We start from the raw sequence: 22577 nt of genomic DNA on the forward strand, positions 1-22577 counted from the left end.
AGCATCAAAATAAGTCTTTCCAATAAATGAGGGGTCAGAGCTACTTTTCAAGTCCCATTGCTTTTTAAACTTAGGAGAAGGAAAAAAGGAGGGAAAAGGAGGCAATTGCTTCAGATATCTGCACATTCCTATGAGAAAGTTTTTAGAATTTTATTCTATGATAATCTAAAAATTAACATAATAGATTATCTGGGTTACCACCACGAAACAGTTTCTAGGCCCTGTGTTTGCATTTGTTTTAATGCAAATTACTGGCAAGTATTAGTGTTTGAACTTCATAGGCTAATGTAAAAAGAAAAGGGAAGGGTTTTGAAAAAAAATAGTGCACTCCCCGAAGGGACACACTGCCTGAGATAGGGAAAAGAGGTGGACCTCATCACCCAACAACCTCAAAGAACCACTGACTTAGCAATACATTCTCATCTTCCATGTTAAATTAATTGTTAATGTTAATATAATTGATTTCATAGCCTTATTGGTATTTAATTTGTAAATTTTCATGTTTGAATTATAACTTGCATTTGTATATGCATTATTATATTTGTAATTTTTCAAAGGGTTATGAACTTAATACCTTAGTCAACATCAGTGTCCTTTTACATAGTTTTCCCTTGAAAATGGTTTATATTATACTCAAGTTTGAGAAAGATAATCTAATCGACTTCTACGCTAGCCATTGACACTGTCTACAGCAGATACCTCCTTGATTTGGCACATGGCAGGTACTTAACTTTCCATTTTCACTACAAGTTCTTATACAAAACAGTTCTACATTCTATACACCTCAGTAAGAGCTGTTACTCCCATGGTCCACATTATGGTTCAATTTAATGAAATGGTATAACATTTTAACATATAACAGACCTATATTTTTGTCATTCCCTGACAGAACAGGCAAAAATACAGCCATTCTTTCTTGATTAGTGTAAGGTTGTTTAGAAGTTGTATATATCTATTATTACAACACTGGCTTATTCCAAATAGACAACTACCAATTTGTATTATCTTTATAAAATTCACAGGATTTCTTCTGCTGCTACACGGGTATTACATTGTTCACTTATATGACCTTAAGTTACTTGTCAGTGATATAAGTTTCAAAAAGGACATGTGGATGATATTAATGAAAAGAACTAAAATGTTCCTTTGGTTTAATGCAAAAGTATCTTAGTAGGTACATACTAAAGTGTCTTAAATATGGATAAGAAGGGATGGAACCGTCACTATGAGGAAAATATTAGATAAATGGATGAGGTGAAAATGAACAACACTCTGCAAAATATACTCTGTGACAATCTGCTATTGCAGTTGTACAAACTATACCTCTTTTTTTCCCCATTGATTAAAACACAACCAAAATTTATTAGTTCATGCAAAAGAGCAATTCAAGAAAAGAAAGTTGAAAGGTTTCTATTTAGAGATTTGAAAAAAAGTCGGTATCATTACCAACATTAAAGATACAGGAAAAGAAAGCTACTTAACTCATTCCTTTTGAAACAGCTCTGTTAAGGATAGGCACCAAAATAAAAGTCATACCAAAGCAGAAGTCACTTCACATTTGCTCAGCAGCACACACTCAGTAGCAGAAAACTAACACACTTAATACTCATTTCTAAAGTCAACATTAAAACCTTTAACTGCATTTGTTATAATATGAATTTTGCAATTTTAAAAACATGGCTATAATGATTTAACAAATAAAAATGACCTGCTGATTTGCTTAGATAATAACCATAACACAAAAAAGATAATCTCTGAATCACTGGAAGTAAGAACATCATTTTATTTGAGTTGAGCAAATACTTGTCAAGTTCCTGGTTCTCTACCAGGAATCTCCCTAGGTCCTAGAGATGCACGATGAAGAACCATTCCAATCCTAGAAGAGCTCAGTCTAATAACTTGTCAATAAATATCTGTGTTATCTTTGAAAAATAAAATTATTAAGGCACTCCTTATATATCTTTCTTTAAAAAGTCCAAAAATGTATTCAAACTAATGAGCTCCCACTTATCAAACACTTTCTGTGACCCATCTATCAGTATAGTTTAGGTCTGTGTACAATCCATATTGAAACCTAGGTTAACTTTCTCAAGAAAAATATCTCTCTTCCGAAAAAAAAAGAAGAAAACTTTATATCTGAAGAGCTGATATAAATTATGCATTCTTTGTCACTGAGTAAACATGTTGATGAACTAAAATTGATTATCACACAGTAATTAGTATACTTACCCATATAATGCTAAATATGTAATGCATTTGAATTCACAGAAGGCTTCTACTTACTTTCTTATGACTTCTAAGCACTGAAGGTGTAACAAATGCCTTGTTACAGAGCTCACATCTGTACTTCTTGTGTCTTTCATGGACCACCTGGACATGAACATTTAAGGTGTCCTTCCTTTTAAAGGCAGCATCGCAGTGATGACACTTGAAAGTCCTCTCACCTTAGAAATGAGAAAGTCAAGTGAGAGAAACATATGATGGATGCAACACCAGAGTGCTGTTAATTCCCCCTCATGTGTATCAGACAGAGTGCTGTCTCCAAATGGTTAGCTTTATAGCTCTTACAACACATCATGAACATAAAAGATAATTTTTCACAAATAAATTTGGTTCCAACATTTGTTAATTCAAAGTTCTTTAACCTTCTTATATTCTAAGCCTCTTTAACTGGATAATGTGGGGACTGAACTAGCTAATTTTCTAAAGACACCATGAAAATTTTTTAAAAGTATGTACTTCTAGGGCAGGGGCTGGGGTGTAAGGTAAGTAGATTTCTGTGGTGACGAAAGGCCTCTGTCAAGCAGAGTTAAGCTGCTTTGGGGGTCCCTCCTAAATGCTTATCCATCCCACCACTATCCTTATGGCCTTCAGGGTACAGGGTGTAGGCAGAGGGGGTCAGAAGTGCCAGGCTGGGGAGGGAGGCCCCTGAGGACAGGCAGAAATGGGCCGGGGCAGGCCCTCTCATCCCAGACAGGAGAGGGCTACAATACCCCTTCCTTCCTCAGCACTATCTCAGGAACCTGGACCAAAGGCTCCCTGGGTCTGCTGTGAAACAGCTGAGGAAGAGGCTTACCTCCCAGGCTCTCAGACAGTTTAGGGGGGCTGCCTCCCAGGGGGGCAGCCAGATGGGGCAGGGGCACCCTGAGTGGCAATCACCCTTTCCTCCCCTATAGCCCCGGGTACCTGCCAGGGTTTTTGCCTTCATCTCACTACACAGCCTGGGCCTGCAGGGAAAGCAACTCCAAAAACTGTTTACTTTTTAACTTTCATATAATGCTATCTTTGTAGACACACGTCTAACTTTCAGTGCCCATTTTAAGTACATTTTAAGCAATGAATGTGTACAACTAGAAGACAGTGATATCCCTGGGTAAGTTAACAAAACACACGTAGCACATGATTATATAAATAAGACAGACTAGTTTTTGAATATATTTTCCCTTTTAAGAGAGTAATTACATTAGCACAGATACACATATTATATTACTATGAGACAAAATACACAGTAACTTTCTACATCTAAATAAGAGATGACTTCAAATTTGGTCAAGCTCTTCCAACTTCCTTCTGTTATAACTAGAATGAATTCAGAAATGTGAAGATCCTATTATTTCTTCATGCCAAATTTAAGGAAGGAAGGACAAAAAGAAGGAAAAAGAAAAAAGGAAAAGATAAATTATCCTCCCTTTGTCCTTTCAGACAGAATTAAGGCTCTTTAACTTAAAGTCTTTTAAAGTTCTTGGATGCTTGCAAAAAAGTCATATCCAAACCATGCATGAACTGTGTGTATTCTGACAGCTGTGCTTCTAGGTCGCCTTTGTGCACTTTTCTTGCAGGGTGTTATTGTTGTAACTTAGTTTATCTTTATATATCTTTTTAGGTTTATTTAAATATTTTAGTTGTATAAAATGCATAAACAGTGAGGTAAGAGGAAATATTGATTGACATAAGATTATAAATGTTAATAATGCCAAATTTATTCAGGCACAGAATGAAATATAAAAACTAAATCCTCCAAGCATTTCCAATAAACTATCAAAGCATTTCTATTAAACTATCAAGTGAATCAAAATATTGGTTCCCCTACAAAAACCTCACTGAGCTATACGAGGGGTGCCCATGTCCTTCTTCTTTCATATTTTAATTTCAGATTTCTTTAAGTTTATCTGAATTTTTAAATTCTGATATGAGATTTTATCTGATTTTATCAGATTTCTTTGCCTTAACCTATCAGGATTTTTCCCTATCGTAAAACCAAGAAGCTAGCTAGCTTGCTTTTTGGTTTTTAATTACAGCCATAAATTCCACCAGTGATGACAAATTAGCCTTCAAATTTTGAGCCGGAGTGCTGATGTAAGTTTCTAAAGCAGATGGATTTTAATTTTCACATCGTGAAAACAACATCTAGTATTCTGCCCTATTTTAGCCATTTCTGATTTTCCCATCCTTTTTGCTCACTAGCTTTGACTGGTATTTAGCTTTACCTTAAATAACTCATTTACTCACTCAAACACAAAGTTGATTTTCCTCGCCAAATGTTTTGCTGCAGCTTCATAAAGCCTCTGATGTGCCGATCAACATTATATTGAATACATAGTGCACAAGCACAGTCTACACTCGGTCACTTCAATCCTATGTCTCAAGTTGATGAGAACAAATATGCTGAAATCAAAAGTATTAGATTTCTTCTATTAAAAATTCCTTGTTGTTATTTAAAATAAAACTTTTAATTTTATCCAAAGAAAAATTTCCTATCAGGCCAAGTTCAGCTATATAAGCCTTAATAGTATGAATGAGGCCCACTTGCCTTAATCCCTATTCTAAATCCATTCAGCTTATAACGATTATTTTTCTTAATCAAATGATAATGAAATGGGATGTAAATTCCTGTCGTTCCATGACAAATTTCTTAAACGCATAGCTGTTCTTTATCAGGAAGTGGCAAGTGGTGCTAACAACTCTTCCAGAGCTGCAAGGTGAATGTAGAATGGCAGGAGAAAACATGCATTTCATCATAATCATTACCACTTGGTAGTCCTAAAAACTTTATTATGCCTATTATTTTTCATTTTAGATACTGCTATTTGGCCAGAGAAAATTTCTTCCAAGATACCATCTTACTTGTACAGTCAATTGTCAAAACTGATTAATTGTTTTGCTTTCCTCAGAAATATTAAAAATGTAATCAGCAGTAGGAACTTTGTGTTATAAGACATTCTACTGATTAAACTCGAATTAAAATCATGAAATATAAGTATTTATTACCTATGTTACATCAGTTTTTCTTTAATTGCAGATAAAGTACTATAGTATATCTCTGGTTACTTCAACATCTAAACACAGAACCCACTTTAAAACTCAGCTTAGCAATAACATTTTCTTTTCTGAAATAAAGTGCTCTCTTTCAGCAATACAGCTATAAATTGTGTTGTTCTAAAACTAGCTCTGACTGCACAGGCAAGCTTTTCATGGTGGTGTATGTGTGTATTAACTCAATCCAAAAGAAAAAAAAAAGCCCCTGCCAAAAGAAGTAAGAATTCAGGGGTCAGTGTAACGTGGAAGCAAAGCTCTGACTGTCAGAGACCTGGATGCCACCCCAGTGCTGTGGAACCCTGAGTATGTCACTGTGTTTCTCTGAGTCTCAATTTTCTCAATTCCCCTCAAATTAAGAGGTTAAATTAGACACTTCCTCAGATCCTTTCCAGCTTAAAATCTGTGAGCTAATAAAATCATGCCAGATTTTAAAGTCAAACATGTTTCCTTAATCACAACATTTAAAGAGAACAAAAACAGCTATTTCAGAACAAATTTCAAGATATCCTGTTGAACATATGACATGTTTTATACACAAACTTAAAGTAGTGGGACAAAATGATGTAAATGAACTGTCTCATAAAATGATTAATCTTACCATGGGGAAATAAAGCAGGAAGAAAAAGTGAAAGGCAGAATTATCAGTCTTTTTATGTTTAATATCATATTACATATCTACTTACAGGTCCACTTCTGTGATGCATACATTCCCAAAGTTTTTAAGAACAATGAGTGAGATAATTCTTTTTGTCCTCAACTGCCTGTATTTTGACTTACTGTTATGTATGAGCAGGTGTCTCTGCAAAGAAAATGGGGTCCGGAACAAAGCTTTACATTCCTCACATTGGAATGGTCTCTCTTCAGAGTGGGTCTACAGATGAAAGAAACTGTGAGTCAGGAGTATCTAGATCAGCCAGTCAGCACAGTAACTGGGGCCTGGATTCATGATATGAGAGAGGAAAGAAGGGAAGGTAGATAATATCTTGTTTCTTCTTCAACCGTAAAATCATAAACACAAATACATTGTGTTCACAGGAGGAAAACAACTGTATTTTTAAATTCTCTTACTAATTATAAACTTGATAAGCAATAAAGGAAATTGTCCATATAACCTCAAAACACTAATTTGAATACACACTGAGATTTCTCAGGATCTACTTTGCAGAGTAAAACGATGTGTAATTTCTCTAAAGACTAAACCTTTATCACTGGTACATTTTCAACATAGTCAAAGGAAACTGGAAAAAGGGAGGTTGCTCCTACCTTCTTCCTTAACTTCACTGAATAACTGCAGATTTTTAGTCCTTGGTGCTGCTTTTCCCTTTGAACATTTATTCATGTTATAACTAACATTAGGTAACATTCATTCAATGTTTATTTTGTGTCTGTCAAACATTGTGCTAAAAAATTTACACGAACTATTTCACTTAATTCTAAGGGTAATTTGATGAATAAAATATTATTGTCCCCATTTTACAGAGGAGAAATCTGAGGCTCAGGAGATCACACAGCATAGATGCAGCAAGCACAATTAAACAGGTGACGAAAATACACTGGTAAATAAGACACATTTGAGATAAGACCTGATGGAAGTGAGGAGCAACAGAGGGTCTCTTTCTGGGTAATTTAGGTAGGAAACGCCACGAAGGATAGTATATTTGAAGCCAAATGGAAAAGGCACAGAAGTAGGGAGATGAGGTCAGATAATTGGGGAAGTATGGAGAGAAGAAGCAAATCATGTAGGGCCTGGTTGGCCATTACAGAAATTTTATCTTTTACTGAAAGAGATATAAAGTGTCTGATGGGTTGTGAGCAGATGGGCATGATTCACCTGACATTTAACAGGATGCTAAGGTAGCTGCATTGAGAACAGGATGCAGGGGAACAACAGAAAGCAGAGAAGCCAGAGAAGCAGTAGCAATGAACCAAGCAAGCAGCTACTGCAGGGAAGTGGTAGACTTCTGAATGTATCAGGGAAGTGAACAGTTTTGCTGAGGGACTTGATATGAAGCAGGACACATAGAAAGGAGAAAATAGCATGCTTCGCAGATTGTGACCTGAGCAATGGTAGGATGGATTAGCCATTAACTAATAAATGAAAGAGCAAACAAGAAACAAGTTTGAGTGAAAGATAAGAGGAATATTTTAGAAGTTCAAATGACCAGTAAAAGCTATCTAGTAGGAGGTTGAATATTTCAAGTCTGGATTACAGGAAATAAAATTTGGGGATGTCAGATTATATGTAGTATATTTAAGGCCATTGATACAATGAAATAATAATTAAAAACAAAATACTAACTATGAATAGTGAATAAAATGGATATTGTTCAGTGTTGACTAAAGGGTAAGAAACAGCAATCTGATCTTATAATTAGGACTGCAAATCTTCTGAGTGGCAGTGTGGCTCTATACCAAAATGACAAATTTGTGTGCCCTTTGACTAACCAATTGCATTTATAGACATATACCTGACAGATTTTTGCACAATCTTTTTTTAAAAAGGAAAACTCCTGATTAACTGAAGAAAACAAATCCCAGATTTGAAAAGTTACATGCACCCCTATGTCTATTGCCACACTATTTGCAATAGCCAAGATATGGAAGCAACCTGTGTCCATCAACAGATGAATGAATAAAGAAGATGTACATATACCCAATGGAATATTATTCAGCAAAAGAAAAGAAATCCTCCTATTTGCAGCAACATGGATGGAGCTATAGGATATTATGCTCAGTGAAATATGCCAGGTGGAGAAAGACAAATACCATATGATTTCACTTATTTGTGGAATATAAAAACAAAGCAAAAACAGAAGGAATAAAACAGCAGTAGACACACAGACACTAAGAAGTGACTAGTGGTTACCAAGGGGGAGGGGCTAGGGTGGGAGGAAGGTGAGGGGGATAAAGGGGCACAAAAATTTGCAATCACAATATGTTAGTCATGGGGATGGTAGTACAATGTGGAGAATACAGTCAATAATGATTCTGTAACATTTTACTATGATGATAGATAATAACCACATTACAGGGGTGAGGACTTAATAATATGGGTAACTGTTGAACCACTGTGTTGTACATTCGAAACCAATGTAAGATCATGTATCAACAATACTGAAATAAAAAAAAAAACTCTTGAATACCTGTCAATAGGTACAAACCTAGTTAACTAAATTCCAGTGGCTATTATGTAGTATTTTCCTTGATAAATAAATCCCCCACAAAATATTTTGAGTCAATAGTAGAATGCAAACCATTATATACAGAATATCACTTATGCCACATATATATATATATACACATATGCAGAATGGGGTCTTAGGAAGATGTTCTGTAAAACGCTGAGATAGATTCTGATAGTAAAGTGAAAAGCGGTATTTGACAATTTTTTATACCTTTCTTTGACGTTTCAATTTTCTACAATGAGTAGGTGATATTATTAAAAAAAGAAAAACTCTTTTGCATTTAGAGCATCCATACTGGAACACAGAGTTGCCTTAGTCTTCCAAATATATAATATTCCACCCTAACCCATTCTTCTTCTCTTTTTCCAAATCTACGACAAAACAACCTGTGGATGTGACTTAGTAGCTTGTTATGAAAAAGAACTGGGACAGCATAGTGCCTTACACCTATGTTAGCAAAGCCACAGCTTCTAGACATCGGCCCAAGGTCAATAGCATATTTTAAGACTAGTTTGTTAGTGCATAGCCACGTAAATAAATACTTTTGATGAAAAGATTCCAATACCACCAACTGAGTTGTGATGGCATGGCTCGTGAAAGTCTCAGCAGAAAACCCAAGCATTCCGTCTCATTTAAGTGACGTGGTAGTACATGCTTGCATGCTGTGCGTAGAGGACTTCTGTCCAAGATGTAATCTATTCTACAAGTACCAGATAAAATTAAGCTTTTTAAAAGGTGTCTTATCCTTCAATTTTTCCATCTCTAAACTTTTCACTGACTTACCAATCACATTACCCTTGAACTATAGAACATCCCATTTAAATTCCAAGTCACTGATGACACCAGTATCTGCTGATGTAACAAATGAACTAGTCCTTGAACTAGTACCAAGAAATGTCTCTCTTTATGCACCAATTCCTTTCATGCACCAAGTCTGATTTATTTTTCAGACTTTCAGATTTTATACGTCTGATTTATTGTTGCAGATGTAGAAAATACAGAGTAAAGTGTGTTGTACTATTTATAACACCTAATAAAATGTCTCAAAAATGCTTCAGGTTTTTAACAGAATTTTTATACAATAATTATCAAATTAGCACATTTCTATCCACACAAACCAAATATTAATTTCATGAGAGCAGACTAAAATTTTCATCAGGGCCATTAACAATTTAAAATGATAATCTTCACTATCAGTACTATATATTGCTCCACAGAAAGAGTGTTATTATACATGGAATTTCTTCTTTGGGTCATGTGTAAAGCAAGAAAACTATCATAAAATTCAGGGGAAATAACTGAGATAAAATAAATTTGGACTTAAAAAAAAGAATTTTGTTACTGAAGTCTCAAGTCTACATATCATAAGCACATTACTGTTCCTTTGGGGGTCACGTAATAAACCTAAAGCTGCATAAAATGTGTGTCATCTGGCTGTTTACAAGGTCTGTGGGTTAAATTTTTACTGTCAGCTTTATAACTGGCTCCCTTAAAGGGCCTCCTCATCACAAAAATTAATGGAAACTGAAGAAATCAGCACAGTATAAGGAAAAGGTAGCTCCCTCCACACACAGAGAAGTAAAGATTGTAAGATTTAGGCAACGATTTTATAGAACTATAGCCTTGCACAGCCAAGCCCAACCTTTCCACTGCTTAAAAGCCACAACTCCATTAGCACAAAGCCATAAAACACGAAGCCAACTACTGATACTCCCTCCAACAGCCTTAAGTGTACCCTGATCAAGGCAAAGGGAATTTGCTAAGAGAAGAAATAATGATAGACTTTCAAAAGTCTTCCTTGAAAGGCAGCAATTTAGATTCCCACTCAGTGAGCTTTCCTCTCTACAATGTTGCTGAGACAGTATCTCATATTAACCAAGAGAGTTTCTATAAACACTGCTTCAAACACATGACATTTCAGACTAGCTGATTTGACCAGTAATTTAAAAGTTCTGCCTCTGCAATGGCCAGTTATTACAGCTAGCCTAGATCCATACAGAACACATTTATTCTCTCTTCCACAATGAAGTTCTTCGAATATATGGAACAGCAACAATGTCCCTTCACTAGCTGTCCAGAGAACAGACTCCTGTAGCTTCACTCACGAAGACAGAGTTCTCAGACACTTTATAATAATTGTAAGGCAGAATTGTCTGCATAAAAGTGGGTATCCTAATTTTTATAATTCATATGTAACAACTCATACTAACTCCTCTAGTAGGTAACTTCTTTGCTAGGCAAGATGACTAAATAAATTGGTAATTTTGCATTGTTCTTTATGTGCCACTAAGAAGAAACAAGTGCAGATACCTAAAGTACAAACAGACAAACGATAACGGACCAATTCCAGTACTATACTAAAAATTAATACTAATTATAAAATAGGAAACAGTTTTCATATAGTATAAATCCCTAGAAATTAAGAGATAAGAGGTTGGTAACAGTATTCCAAATATTTGGTCAGGCAAGATAAGTAGGTAGGTAGGTAGGTAGGTAGTAAAATGTTTGGGACATGGGTGGTGAAAGGGGGGAATATTTAAGCCACCACCCAATTATCTAAGTTTCAAAATCGCCAGACTACATATTCTCAATGAAACCCTTATAGAAACTAAACTGACCTTATTCAACATAATACAGATGCAAACTAAAGTCAAAGATCAGAGGTTAGAGTTAGTTTCTAGTTTTAAATCTAAAACATCCAAGATGGGATATTAGGTTCAAAGCCTATTTTCTAGTAAAAATACTACACTTCTGCATATTTTAATTGTGACATGCAGTTCTCATTTACACACTGCTAGTTTCCATTGCTTCAGGTCAGTGACATTTTCTATTATGATACAAATTGTTATGTAAGAGAAAGAGTAACTCTTTTTCAAAAATGTAATTAATTTTCCATTAATTTAACATAGCTTCCAAATTTATATCACGTACTCACTAAGATTGTTGACATCATTTAAAATTCATTATCCTGTGTGTTGAGGGTTCATATTAGCATACTTCTTGCTCATGCTAAATTTCCCATTTGCTATGCCCTACAAGTCATAGCATTTACTTTTCAAAGTTTTTGTCTTCTCTTGCTATAACAAGCCACCACCATGTTTTCTGGCTATTGGTGACCTATCTAAGGTGTTTTTCTCCCATCCTCTTTCACTTAACTTTCTAAAAGATCTTTGGTGTTAGTAAATGAGTCAATCAAGCTTGAAAGAAATTCAGGTGGAGTAAAAAGCAAAAGTGATAAGGAAAATATCTTCATGTGATGACTCAATATCAGATTCTGATACATGAAAAATATGAATAATACTGGTAATGGAGAACTAATTTAATGATTATAGAAGAAAATGAGCTGTTTTTGTTACTTGATTTTTCTATAAAAAAGGAGAAAGAACCAAACATTTCTGAACCAAATCACTCACAAGAGCAAGTGTAAAGATGAAGAAATTTTGTGAAGAGGAGCTGTTCTTAAATATGTGATAATTATTGACCTGCAGGAAGATAAAGAAGTCTGCTGATTAACACTAATATTCCCAAAAAACCATGTAAAATAATTTTTTTTGATGATCCTGATACACTTTTTAAATTTATTTTTATTTTTTATTTTGGTATCATTAATGTACAGTTACTTGAACAACATTATGGTTACTAATTCCCCCTATTATCAAGTCCCCCTCACATACCCCATTACAGTCACTGTCCATCAGCATAGTAAGATGCTATAGAATCACTACTTGTCTTCTCTGTATATACTGCCTTTCCCGTGTTCCCCCGCCCCGCTACATTATGTGTACTAATTGTAATGCCTCTTTTTCCCCTTATCCCTCCCTTCCCACCCATCCTCCCCAGTCCCTTTCCCTTTGGTAACTGTTAGACCATTCTTGGGTTCTGTGAGTCTTCTGCTGTTTTGTTCCTTCAGTTTTTCCTTGTTCTTATACTCCACAGATGAGTGAAATCATTTAGTACTTGTCTTTCTCTGCCTGGCTTATTTCACTGAGCATAATACCCTCTAGCTCCATCCATGCTGTTGCAAATGGTAGGATTTTTTCTTCTTATGGCTGAATAATATTCCATTGTGTATATGTACCACATCTTCTTTATCCTTTCATCTACTGATGGACACTTAGGTTGCTTCCATTTCTTGGCTATTGTAAATAGTGCTGCAATAAACATAGGGGTGCATCTGCCTTTTTCAAACTGGAGTGCTGCATCCTTAGGGTAAATTCCTAGAAGTGGTATTCCTGGGTCAAATGGTATTTCTATTTTTAGTTTTTTGAGGCACCTCGATACTGCCTTCCACAATGATTGATCTAGTTTATATTCCCACCACAGTGTAGGAGGGTTCCCCTTTCTCCACAACCTCGCCAACATTTGTTGTTGTTTGTCTTTTGGATGTTGGCCATCATAAGTGGTGTGAGGTGATATCTCATTGTGGTTTTACTTTGCGTTTCTCTGATGATTAGCAATGTGGATCATCTTTTCATGTGCCTCTTGGCCATCTGAATTTCTTCTTTGGAGAAGTGCCTGTTCAGCTCCTCTGCCCATTTTTTAATTGGATTATTTGCTTTTTGTTTGTTGAGGTGCATGAGCTCTTTATATAATTTGGATGTCAACCCCTTGTAGGATATGTCATTTATGAAAATATTCTCCCATACTGTAGGATGTCTTTTTGTTCTACTGATGGTCTCCTTTGCTGTACAGAAGCGTTTTAGTTTGATATAGCCCTACTTGTTCACTTTTGCTTTTGTTTCCCTTGCCTGGGGAGATATGTTTATGAAGACGTTGCTCATGTTTATGTCCAAGAGATTTTTGCCTATATTTTTTTCTAAGAGTTTTATGATTTCATGACTTACATTCAGGTCTTTGATCCATTTTGAGTTTACTCTTGTGTATGGGGTTAGACAATGATCCAGTTTCATTCTCTTACATGTAGCTGTCCAGTTTTGCCAACACCAGCTGTTGAAGAGGCTTTCATTTCCCCAATGTATATGCGTGGCTCCTTTATTGTATATTAATTAACCATATATGCTTGGATTTATATCTGGGCTCTCTATTCTGTTTACTGGTCTATGGGTCTGTTCTTGTGCCAGTACCAAATTATCTTGATTACTGTGGCTTTGTAGTAGAGCTTGAAGTCAGGGAGTGTAATTCCCCCTGCTTTATTCTTCCTTCTCAGGATTGCTTTGGCTATTCAGGGTCTTTTGTCGCATGTAAAATAATTTTGAAAAAGAAAAACTACAGTGGAGCCCTTGTCCAACAGATATTAAAACATACTATAAACTGCAATTATTAAAAAAGTATGATATTGTAAGAGAACAGAGATTAAATGGAAGAGAATACAATCCAAAAATAGATTTATATGAGAGGCATTCAACAATATGAAAAAAGTGGTTATGAGTCATTCCATACCCAAAAATAAATTCTGGAGGGATTAAAATACTAATAAAAAAACTAATCAATATTACTTTTAAAAGCATTGATGAAATTTGCATAATCTCTTAATAGGAAAGTTTTCTAAATAAGACATAAAACTCAGAAACTGTAAATACTCAGAAGTCATTAACTTATACTCCATGTCACACTTGAAAACACAAAAACATAAAACTACTGAATTCAAAAGTTGTGAGTTGATAGATAGGGACAAATATTAGAAACAAAAATAGCAACATAATATTTATAAAATTCCTAGAAAGCAATGAAAGAGCAAGAAGAGTCCAATGGAAAAATGGACAAAGAGTACCTACAAGCATTTCTCAGGAGGAATGTTAATGGAAAATAAAGTTATAAAAAGAACACAGTTTCACACACCTTTGCTAAAATGCAATGAAATATCACTTTTCAATTTTCACACTGAAAAAAGATTGATAAAAATCAAATATTTGTAATGATATGGATAAAGGGACACTTTTATCACTGCTTAGTTAAAATATAGCTTTTTTCAAAAGGTAGTTGGGCATGAGAAATCAAAACTTAAACAACTATTTGACCCACAAATTACATACATAAGATCTATTTGCACAAATACTCTTGACATAGTTATAAAGCTTTATGAAAAAAGATGTTCACTGGAGTACTGTTCAAAATAGCAATGGCTAAAAAAATGAGTAGCTTTCGAGAACCTACCTGAAAGGGTTAATAAGTCATATTAAGGCAAAGAAGCAAGTTCCTGAATGACATCTATGTCATAAAACCATTTCCATTTAAATATATTATCTCCCAGGTGGGCGGCTGAAACCTGTGCTTTTCTCTAAGCTCCACCCAAAACAATTTCCTCTTACAGAAAACATCAGTGCAAAATGTGGGAGTTACCAAAGATCTTATTAGGGAAATGAAGGAGGCACCTTGCCTGTAACAGCATTGGACTTGAAAATTTTCCATCTGATCTAACACTTTGGAATCTCTTCTCACATTCTCCTTTTCCCATTCCAGTGCTCACCTTTCCTAGTTTGTATCCCCACCTTCTAAACTCTGCCCACCCAACCACCAACTCTCACCTTTTCATAGCTAATCTTCCATATTCCAACCCATTACAGTGACTTAAAGTATGTCAAAGGCATTATACTGAGGATAATAGCTGTTAGTCTACTCAGTCTACAAAATATCCTCCAGTTATTAGGATCACCAGCCTTTGAATACAGTAGTGGTTGTGGTAATAATTAACAAACAATTTGTACAAATAATATGTGCAGTTTTTAAATATATTCAGGAAAGCCCAGAAGGACATCCACTAGGGAGGGGACTGGAATTGGGTGGGAGGAGGAGGTGACTGGTGATGGGGATGACAACCTAATGTGCATAATTGATTACGTATGCATTCTTCTATGACTTTGAAGGATTTGCTTTCATAAGGTGTCTATTTAAAAGGAAAGAAGAAAAAAAAAAGTTAATTAAATTTAAAAATAAAGAAATGTCACCTCCCCCTCTTCCAATATTTCCAACCTTGTGGTTTTAAGAGAGTCAGGGTATGTCCTTGATGAGGCAGGTCAAGTGAGGTGCGTTCAAAACCTTGGACTGGGTTGGACTGGTAAAGAGCAGAGGAAAGAACAAAGGCAATATTTTCCACAAAAAGTGAGCTCAGGAGGTTAAGGACTGGTCTGAAGCCTTAACACAGAGACAAGAATCAGAAAGTAGGGGCTTGAGAAGCAAGACCCTATGCGCATGGACCCAGGCCAGGGGTGGGGGTGGAGGGGAGGAGTCCAAAGGGCAATGATGTGGTTCAAGCAAACACCAGGAGCTAGTTTTTAGTTGGTTGCTCTTAAATTAATATATGGGGTGGGAGGAGTGGAGGGAGTAGAAGCAAACTGAGAGAAAGGCTCCCCTATTAAAGTCAGAGAATAAAAGGGATCACTGATTTGGTAGTAAATGAGGTCTAAGTCAAATGTTTATTTCAGAACCAGGAAAGGGTTCCAAAACTTAGAACAGTACAGTATATTCTATTTAAAGGTTTAAAGAGTACTCCATTATCTCAGGCTGGCAAACTCAATTAGTGTAGAAGTAATACAACAGTGATTTCTCAATGTATCACAAATCACTAATGTGCTCATAAAATCAAAAAAGAGGAAGAGTGTACAGAAAAGTGGTACTGCAAATGTTGCAATATGTATTGCAAATATTTATTAAAAAGAAATCACTTGTCGTATTACAACTACTATTTAAATAAAAACATTAGATCTTACTTATTTGGGATAATCTTTTCATGGATTTTATTTATTCAGAAGGCATCTGCCACATTCAAAACACAATTTGGTCAATAGATGTTATATATGAAAATACAGAGCATCTATCTTCAAAGCTTATAATCTAGTATGGGAAATAAAGTGCTTATGTTAGACACTGTAGAGTGATATTTAATCACTCACTTAAGAAAAATAATTTAAATAGAGTAAGCAATTTGCCATTAGCTAAATGAGCTTCAGATAAGCATCTCTATCTGTTGTTTCCCTCTGTCACGTTCAATTACTGCATGCCCCTCTCAGTGTGAACATCTCATCATCATGGATATGCTTTTAGAACACCAAAATTAAGTAATTTTGTACAACACAGCAACTTAAATGAACCACCCACTAATTTACCTACAACACACCTAAAGACGAGAAATCCGATGTAAAGCTGAAGGAAAATAAACTGTGATGGAAATACTGAGTCATTGTCTTTCAGTCTACAACTTGGCACCTTCCTCACAGATTTTCAGGTATTTTTTATGTAAAATTTGCACCATATATTATGGTTTTAGGACCTAATCCATAATTTATTTAGGGAGAGACTTCTTTTTGTTAAGAATGGTCTAAAAAATTCACCTGGGCAAAGTCTGATCTGGAGGGTCTTTCAATCTGCTTGACCATGGCCAAAAAATACTTTTATATCACAATCCGACACACATACCCCTACATACCCATACACACATGTAGTATTTCAGTAAGTAAGCCTTGCACTTATATTTTCTATTCAGTTTTTAACAGCTACTCATGACCTAGTACATTAATTTTGAGACTCACAAAGTGGTCATGGCCCAGAGTCTGGAAACCACTGGATGACATGTTAACTGAGGAGACCAGGTAGAGTTATTCCAGGGGAGGTTGTGACCAGATCTCTTCACAGGCCTTTAAAGTTCATCCCTGGAAGGTTATGTAAAGGGTCAGGAAAACCAGTCCTTTATTTGAATAGACATGTATATGTCTCTCCCAAGAGCTATCACCGCATCAGGTGAAAACCTTTCTGTACCCATTTCTATCATCAGGAAAGTAGTGCCAGCTACAGGATCCAAGATGGTTCAATCCATCCATACAGTCTGCCTATCCTGCACGAGGCAGGAAGCACCGTACACCTTCTCTCATTTTGCTTTGCATTAAATTTGACAGGGAACAAAATGGAGGGTGAAGATGAATGAGTTTCTGTCTCTTGTGGTTCTGAGATGTCTGTCCAATTGTGATTTAAAGAATCCAAGTATAGCTTGATTCAGATAAACAATATTTTAGTTAGATCCTAAAAAGTACAACTATGAATCAGTTCAAACGCTTGTCAGAAAGGATGAGGGAGAAGAAAAACTAATATTGACCTGTTGAGCCTATATGACTGGTAGGATGATGAAACAGGTAATTAAGCTTTAGAAATAGAAATCACTCCTTCAAAACTTCACTACATATTCTCATAAGCACAATGAAAGAAAATATTCCCTTATTAAGAAAATCTAAATGTTAAAAGAGAAGAATTGACACAAAAATAATTCAATTAAGTGAAATAAAAATGTATAAGTTACATAGTCAAAAAACAAAGAATAATGAATTGATGTAAAATAACGACTTTTGGTCATGCTGCATGATGAAGGTGAGTCTAACTCTTAATGTTTTTTTCCTACTTTCTTTGCATTTCCTTCTTTTTGAGTTTCCTAACCAGCCATTAATCAATAATGATGGGTGAAAAAGTTGACTTACTTTTTTTCACATAACTCATGGAGAATATTTCAGACATTTTCATGTAACCATAACAAACACATGCTAGGGTCATAACAGTGAGAAGGGCATTTATCTACATAAAAAAGGATTGACTGTGCTTTGCACTTTGGAAATTATAGGCATCATTGTTTCTATCTTTCCCAAGACATCATTATTCCTTTCATATGATTTATGACTGAAAGTATGAGAGATGGTGCAAAGATCCTGTGCCAAATTCCCATATGGCATATAACATAAGTCAAACTAAAAATCTCGTAAATGTGGGTAGATCAGTTTCATCAAAGAAAGGAGCAAGGGAGTTTCAGAGACTGAGCAGGAAACTAGCCAGATTATTTTTTCTAGTCATGTAATTCCAAAGCAGCAGTAACGAATGTGGTCCTACCCCTGAACATTTCATGCTTGAGTTAAAGGTAAGGGCAGTCAACTAAAAATCAGGCAGAGATGATTTGGGACACTATCAGTCAACCTGGTTTATTCTTTGGTAAATCAGTCTTTTTTTCTTCTTAGGCTGAAGCTGAAACTGATATCAGAATTTTTTAAATGACTTCAAAAGAGATAAAATGATGCCTTTGAAAAGTCTCAATAAATATTGAAATAACTAATTCCAGTGGAATACTGCAAATGAGAAAAAGCTACAAGTTATTTGAAAAGATATTACATACATGTTATTTAATAGCAAGCTAAAACATATCAACTGAATCACTATCTAGTGATTAGTGGGGCACTAAGCAAGCCACACTGCAGCCACTGGAGCAGCACCCCGTGCCCTCAAGGCACAGCTATGCCCAGACAGGTGAATGCCTATCCCCCACCCCATATGCAGCTGTGGCCCCAGAGGAGATGGATGCACAGCAGACATGCACAGTACCCACACAGGAGATGCCCCGTAAGTATCTGGCTCTGGTGGTCAGGAGAGACTGGGATTCTGGATGCCACAGGTCATCTCCTACACAAGGCCACCCATTCAAGAAAGGGAAGAGGCAGCTGTTTCACCTAACACATAGAAACAAATACATAGAACCAGGCAAAATGCAGAGACAAAGGAACATGTTCGATGCAAAAGAACAAGACAAAAACCTCAGAAAAGACCTTAAAGAAACAGATATGTAATTTACCTGATAAAGAGTTTAAAGTAATGGTCTTAAAAATACTCACCGAATTTGGGAGAAGAATGGATGAATACAGTGAGAAGTTCAACAAAACGACAGAAAATACATGCAAGTACCAAACAGAAGTCACAGAGCTGAAGAACACAATAACTCAACTGAAAAAAAAAACCACTAGAGAGGTTCAAACCCAGAATGGATGAAGCAGAAGAACAGATCAGTGAGCTGGAAGACAAAACAGTGGAACTTCCCCAAACAGAACAACAGAAAGAAAAACAGAATTTTAAAAAGTGAAGATACCATAAGGGACCTATAGGACAACATCAAGTGGAATTACATTCATATTACAAAGATCCCAGAAGGAAAAAAGAGAGAATGGAGCAGAAAACTTTTTGAAAAAATAATGGCTAAAAACTTTGCTAAATTAGGGAAGGAAAGCAGACATCCACGTCCAGGAAGCCCAAAGAGTTAAAGAGATCCATACCAAGACAAATTATAATTAAAATGTCAAAAGTTAAAGATAAAGAGAGACTCTTAACAGGAACAAGAGAAACAAACTGTCAGGTAAAAAGGAAATCACATAAGGCTATTAGCAGATTTTTCAGCAGTAATTTAGCAAGCCAAAAGGAAATGACATTACATATTCAAAGTGCTGAAAGGAAAAAAAAACTTCCTACCAAGAATATTCTACCTAAGATTATCATTCAGAAGAGAAGGAGAGAGAAGGAGTTTTCCAGATAAGCAAAGGTAAAGGAGTTCTTCACCACTAAACTAATTTGACAAGAAATGTTAAAAAACTTCTTAAATTGAAAGGGAAGGTCAATAATAGTAAGAAGACATGTGAAAGTACAAATCACACTGGAAAAGGTAAATATGTAGTAAAGGTGGTACATTTTTCATTTATAAAGAATTTAAGTCAAAAGAAAGAAGAAGTAAAATTAACTAAAACAAAAATAATTAGCTAAGTGATACATAAAATAAAAAAGTAAAATGTGAATTGAAAAATAAGATTAGAGGGGTTCACCAGCAGAATGGATGAAGCAGACATAAAACTGTCACTATCTGGAGATGATAGGATACTGTATATAAAAAACCCTAAAGACTGTACCAAAAAACTATTAGAACTAATACATGAATTCAGTGAAGTCACAGGACACAAAATCAATATGCAGAAATCTGGTGCTTGTCTATATACAAATAATGAATTAGCAGAAAGAGAAATTAAGAAAACAATCCCATTTATAGATGCATCAAAAAGAATAAAATACCTGAGAATAGCTCTAACCAAGGAGGTGAAAGACCTGAACTCTGAAAACTATAAGACTACGGATGAAAGAAACTAAAGTTGACACAAAAAAATGGAAAGATATCCCATGCTCAAAAATAGGAAGAATTAATAGTGTTAAAATGTCCATGCCACTCAAAGCAATCTAAAGAATCAGTGCAATCCCTACCAAAACGCAAAATGGCATTTTTCACAGAACTAGGGCAAATGATCCTAAAATTTGTATGGAACCACAAAAGACCCTAAATAGTCAAAGCATTCTTGAGAAAAGCTGGAGATACCACCCTTCCTGATTTTAAATGGCAAAGCTACAGTAATCAAAACAGTGTGGTACTGGCACACATACAGACACACAGGTCATTGAAAAAGAATAGACAGCCCAAAAACAAACCCACACCTATATTGTCAATTAATATATGACAATTATGAGGCAAGAATATACAATGGGAAAAAGACAGTCTTTCAATAAGTGATGCTGGGAAAACTGTAAAGCTACATGCAAAGTAATGACACTGGATGACCATCTTACACCATACAAAAAATTAACTCAAAATGGATTAAAGACTTGAATGGAAGTCCAGAAAGCTCCTAGAAGAAAACATAGTCTGCAACACCCTTGACATCAGTTTTAGTGATGTTTCATTGGATCTGATACCAAAGGCAAGAGCAACAAAAGCAAAAATAAACAAATGGGACCACATCAGATTAAAGAGCATCTGCACAGTGAAGGAAACCAACAACAAAAAAAGAAGAAAAAGAGAACACAACCTATTAAATGGGGAAATATATTTGCAAATCATATATCTGATAAAAGGTTAATATCCAAAATATAGCCTCAAACAACTCAATGACAAAAAAGCAAACAATCTGATTTAAAAATGGCAGATCATCTGAATTCGCTTTTCCAAAGAAGACACCCATCAGGCACATGAAAAGATGCTGAATATCACTAATCATCAGGGAAATGCAAATTAAAACCTCAGTGAGATACCACCTCACATACTATATACAAATAATGAACTAGCAGACATATTAGTCTGAATGGCTAATATCAACAGGATAAGAAATAACAAATATTGGAGAGGATATGGAGAAAAGACAACTCTTGTGCATTGTTAGTGGAATGTAAACTGTTGCAGCCACTATGGAAAATAGTATAGTATTTCCTCAAAAAATTAAAAATAGAACTACCATATGGTCCAGGAATTCCATTTCTGTGTATCTATATGAAGAAAATAAAAGCAATTAATTTGAAAAGATGTATGCAATCCTATTTTCATTGCAACATTGTTTATAAAAACAAGACAGGGAAACCATTTAAGTATCCATCAACAGATGAATGGATAAAGATGTGAGATACACACACACATACACACAACGCAATGCTACTCAGGCATAAAAACAATTAAATCTTGCCATTTGTGACAATATGGATGGACCTTGGGGGTATTATGCCAAGTATTATAAGTCAGACAGTGACAATCAAATATCACATAATGTCACTTATAAGGGGAATCTAAAACACGAAAGGAACAAACAAATAAAACAAAACCCAGATTTACAGATACAGAGACCAGAGTGATGGTCACCAGAGGAGAAGGGGTTTGGGGAGGGGAGAAATGGGTGAAGGGGATCAAGCGATACAAACTTTCAGCTATAAAACAGATAAATAAATAGGTCATGGGGATATAATGTGCAGCATAAGGAATATATCAAATATTTTATCACTTTTTATGGTGACAGATGGTAACTAGATTTACTGTGATGATCAGTTTTCAATGTATACAAATGTTGAATCACTATGTTGTACACATGAAACTAATTGAATACTGTAGGTCATTGATACTTCAGCAATTAAAAAAAAAATCAATACACAAATATTTATTGCATCACAAATACATTTTAACATACATTTCTTAGATATTGAACATCTTCAGACAAATTTCCTGAATTCAGTTGAAACATTATTATTTATGTAAAGTGTATAAGTAAAATGAATATATTCTGAAACCAGAATGTGAGTAAAGATAAAGTGTAAGACATACAAACAAAAATCAATAGAGGAAACAAAGAGATTTTAATGGGAAGAGTCCTAGGGGGAAGTTGGAGAGGTCATGCTGAGCAGAAGCAAATACCACAGTACTGCAGGTATGGCTGAAGCAGAGAACAGAAGGGTGATGGGCTGGAGAAGTGAGCTGAGGCCTTGGGGCAGAGAACTTGGAATGACAGGCTAAGGTGTATA

The 22577-nt window shown here is 35.4% G+C and overlaps 1 protein-coding gene across 9 annotated transcripts in view; it reads right to left on the minus strand.

Moving 5' to 3' along the window:
- Positions 1 to 22577, minus strand: part of PRDM5 (PR/SET domain 5) — a 241328-nt gene that overhangs the window by 78119 nt on the left and 140632 nt on the right. For all 9 annotated transcript variants that reach the window (XR_005032232.2, XM_057502577.1, XM_036922984.2 and 6 more), the window contains 2 exons: positions 6094 to 6187; positions 2284 to 2444 (listed from right to left, as the gene is read on the minus strand). Coding sequence is in view for 8 of the 9 variants with exons in the window: in XM_057502577.1 (XP_057358560.1) it covers positions 2284 to 2444; positions 6094 to 6187 (255 nt within the window). In the remaining variant the exon portion in view is untranslated. The remainder of the gene's footprint in view (positions 1 to 2283; positions 2445 to 6093; positions 6188 to 22577) is intronic.

The sequence above is a fragment of the Manis pentadactyla genome, chromosome 5 (assembly GCF_030020395.1).
Source record: "Manis pentadactyla isolate mManPen7 chromosome 5, mManPen7.hap1, whole genome shotgun sequence".
NCBI lineage: Eukaryota > Metazoa > Chordata > Mammalia > Pholidota > Manidae > Manis > Manis pentadactyla.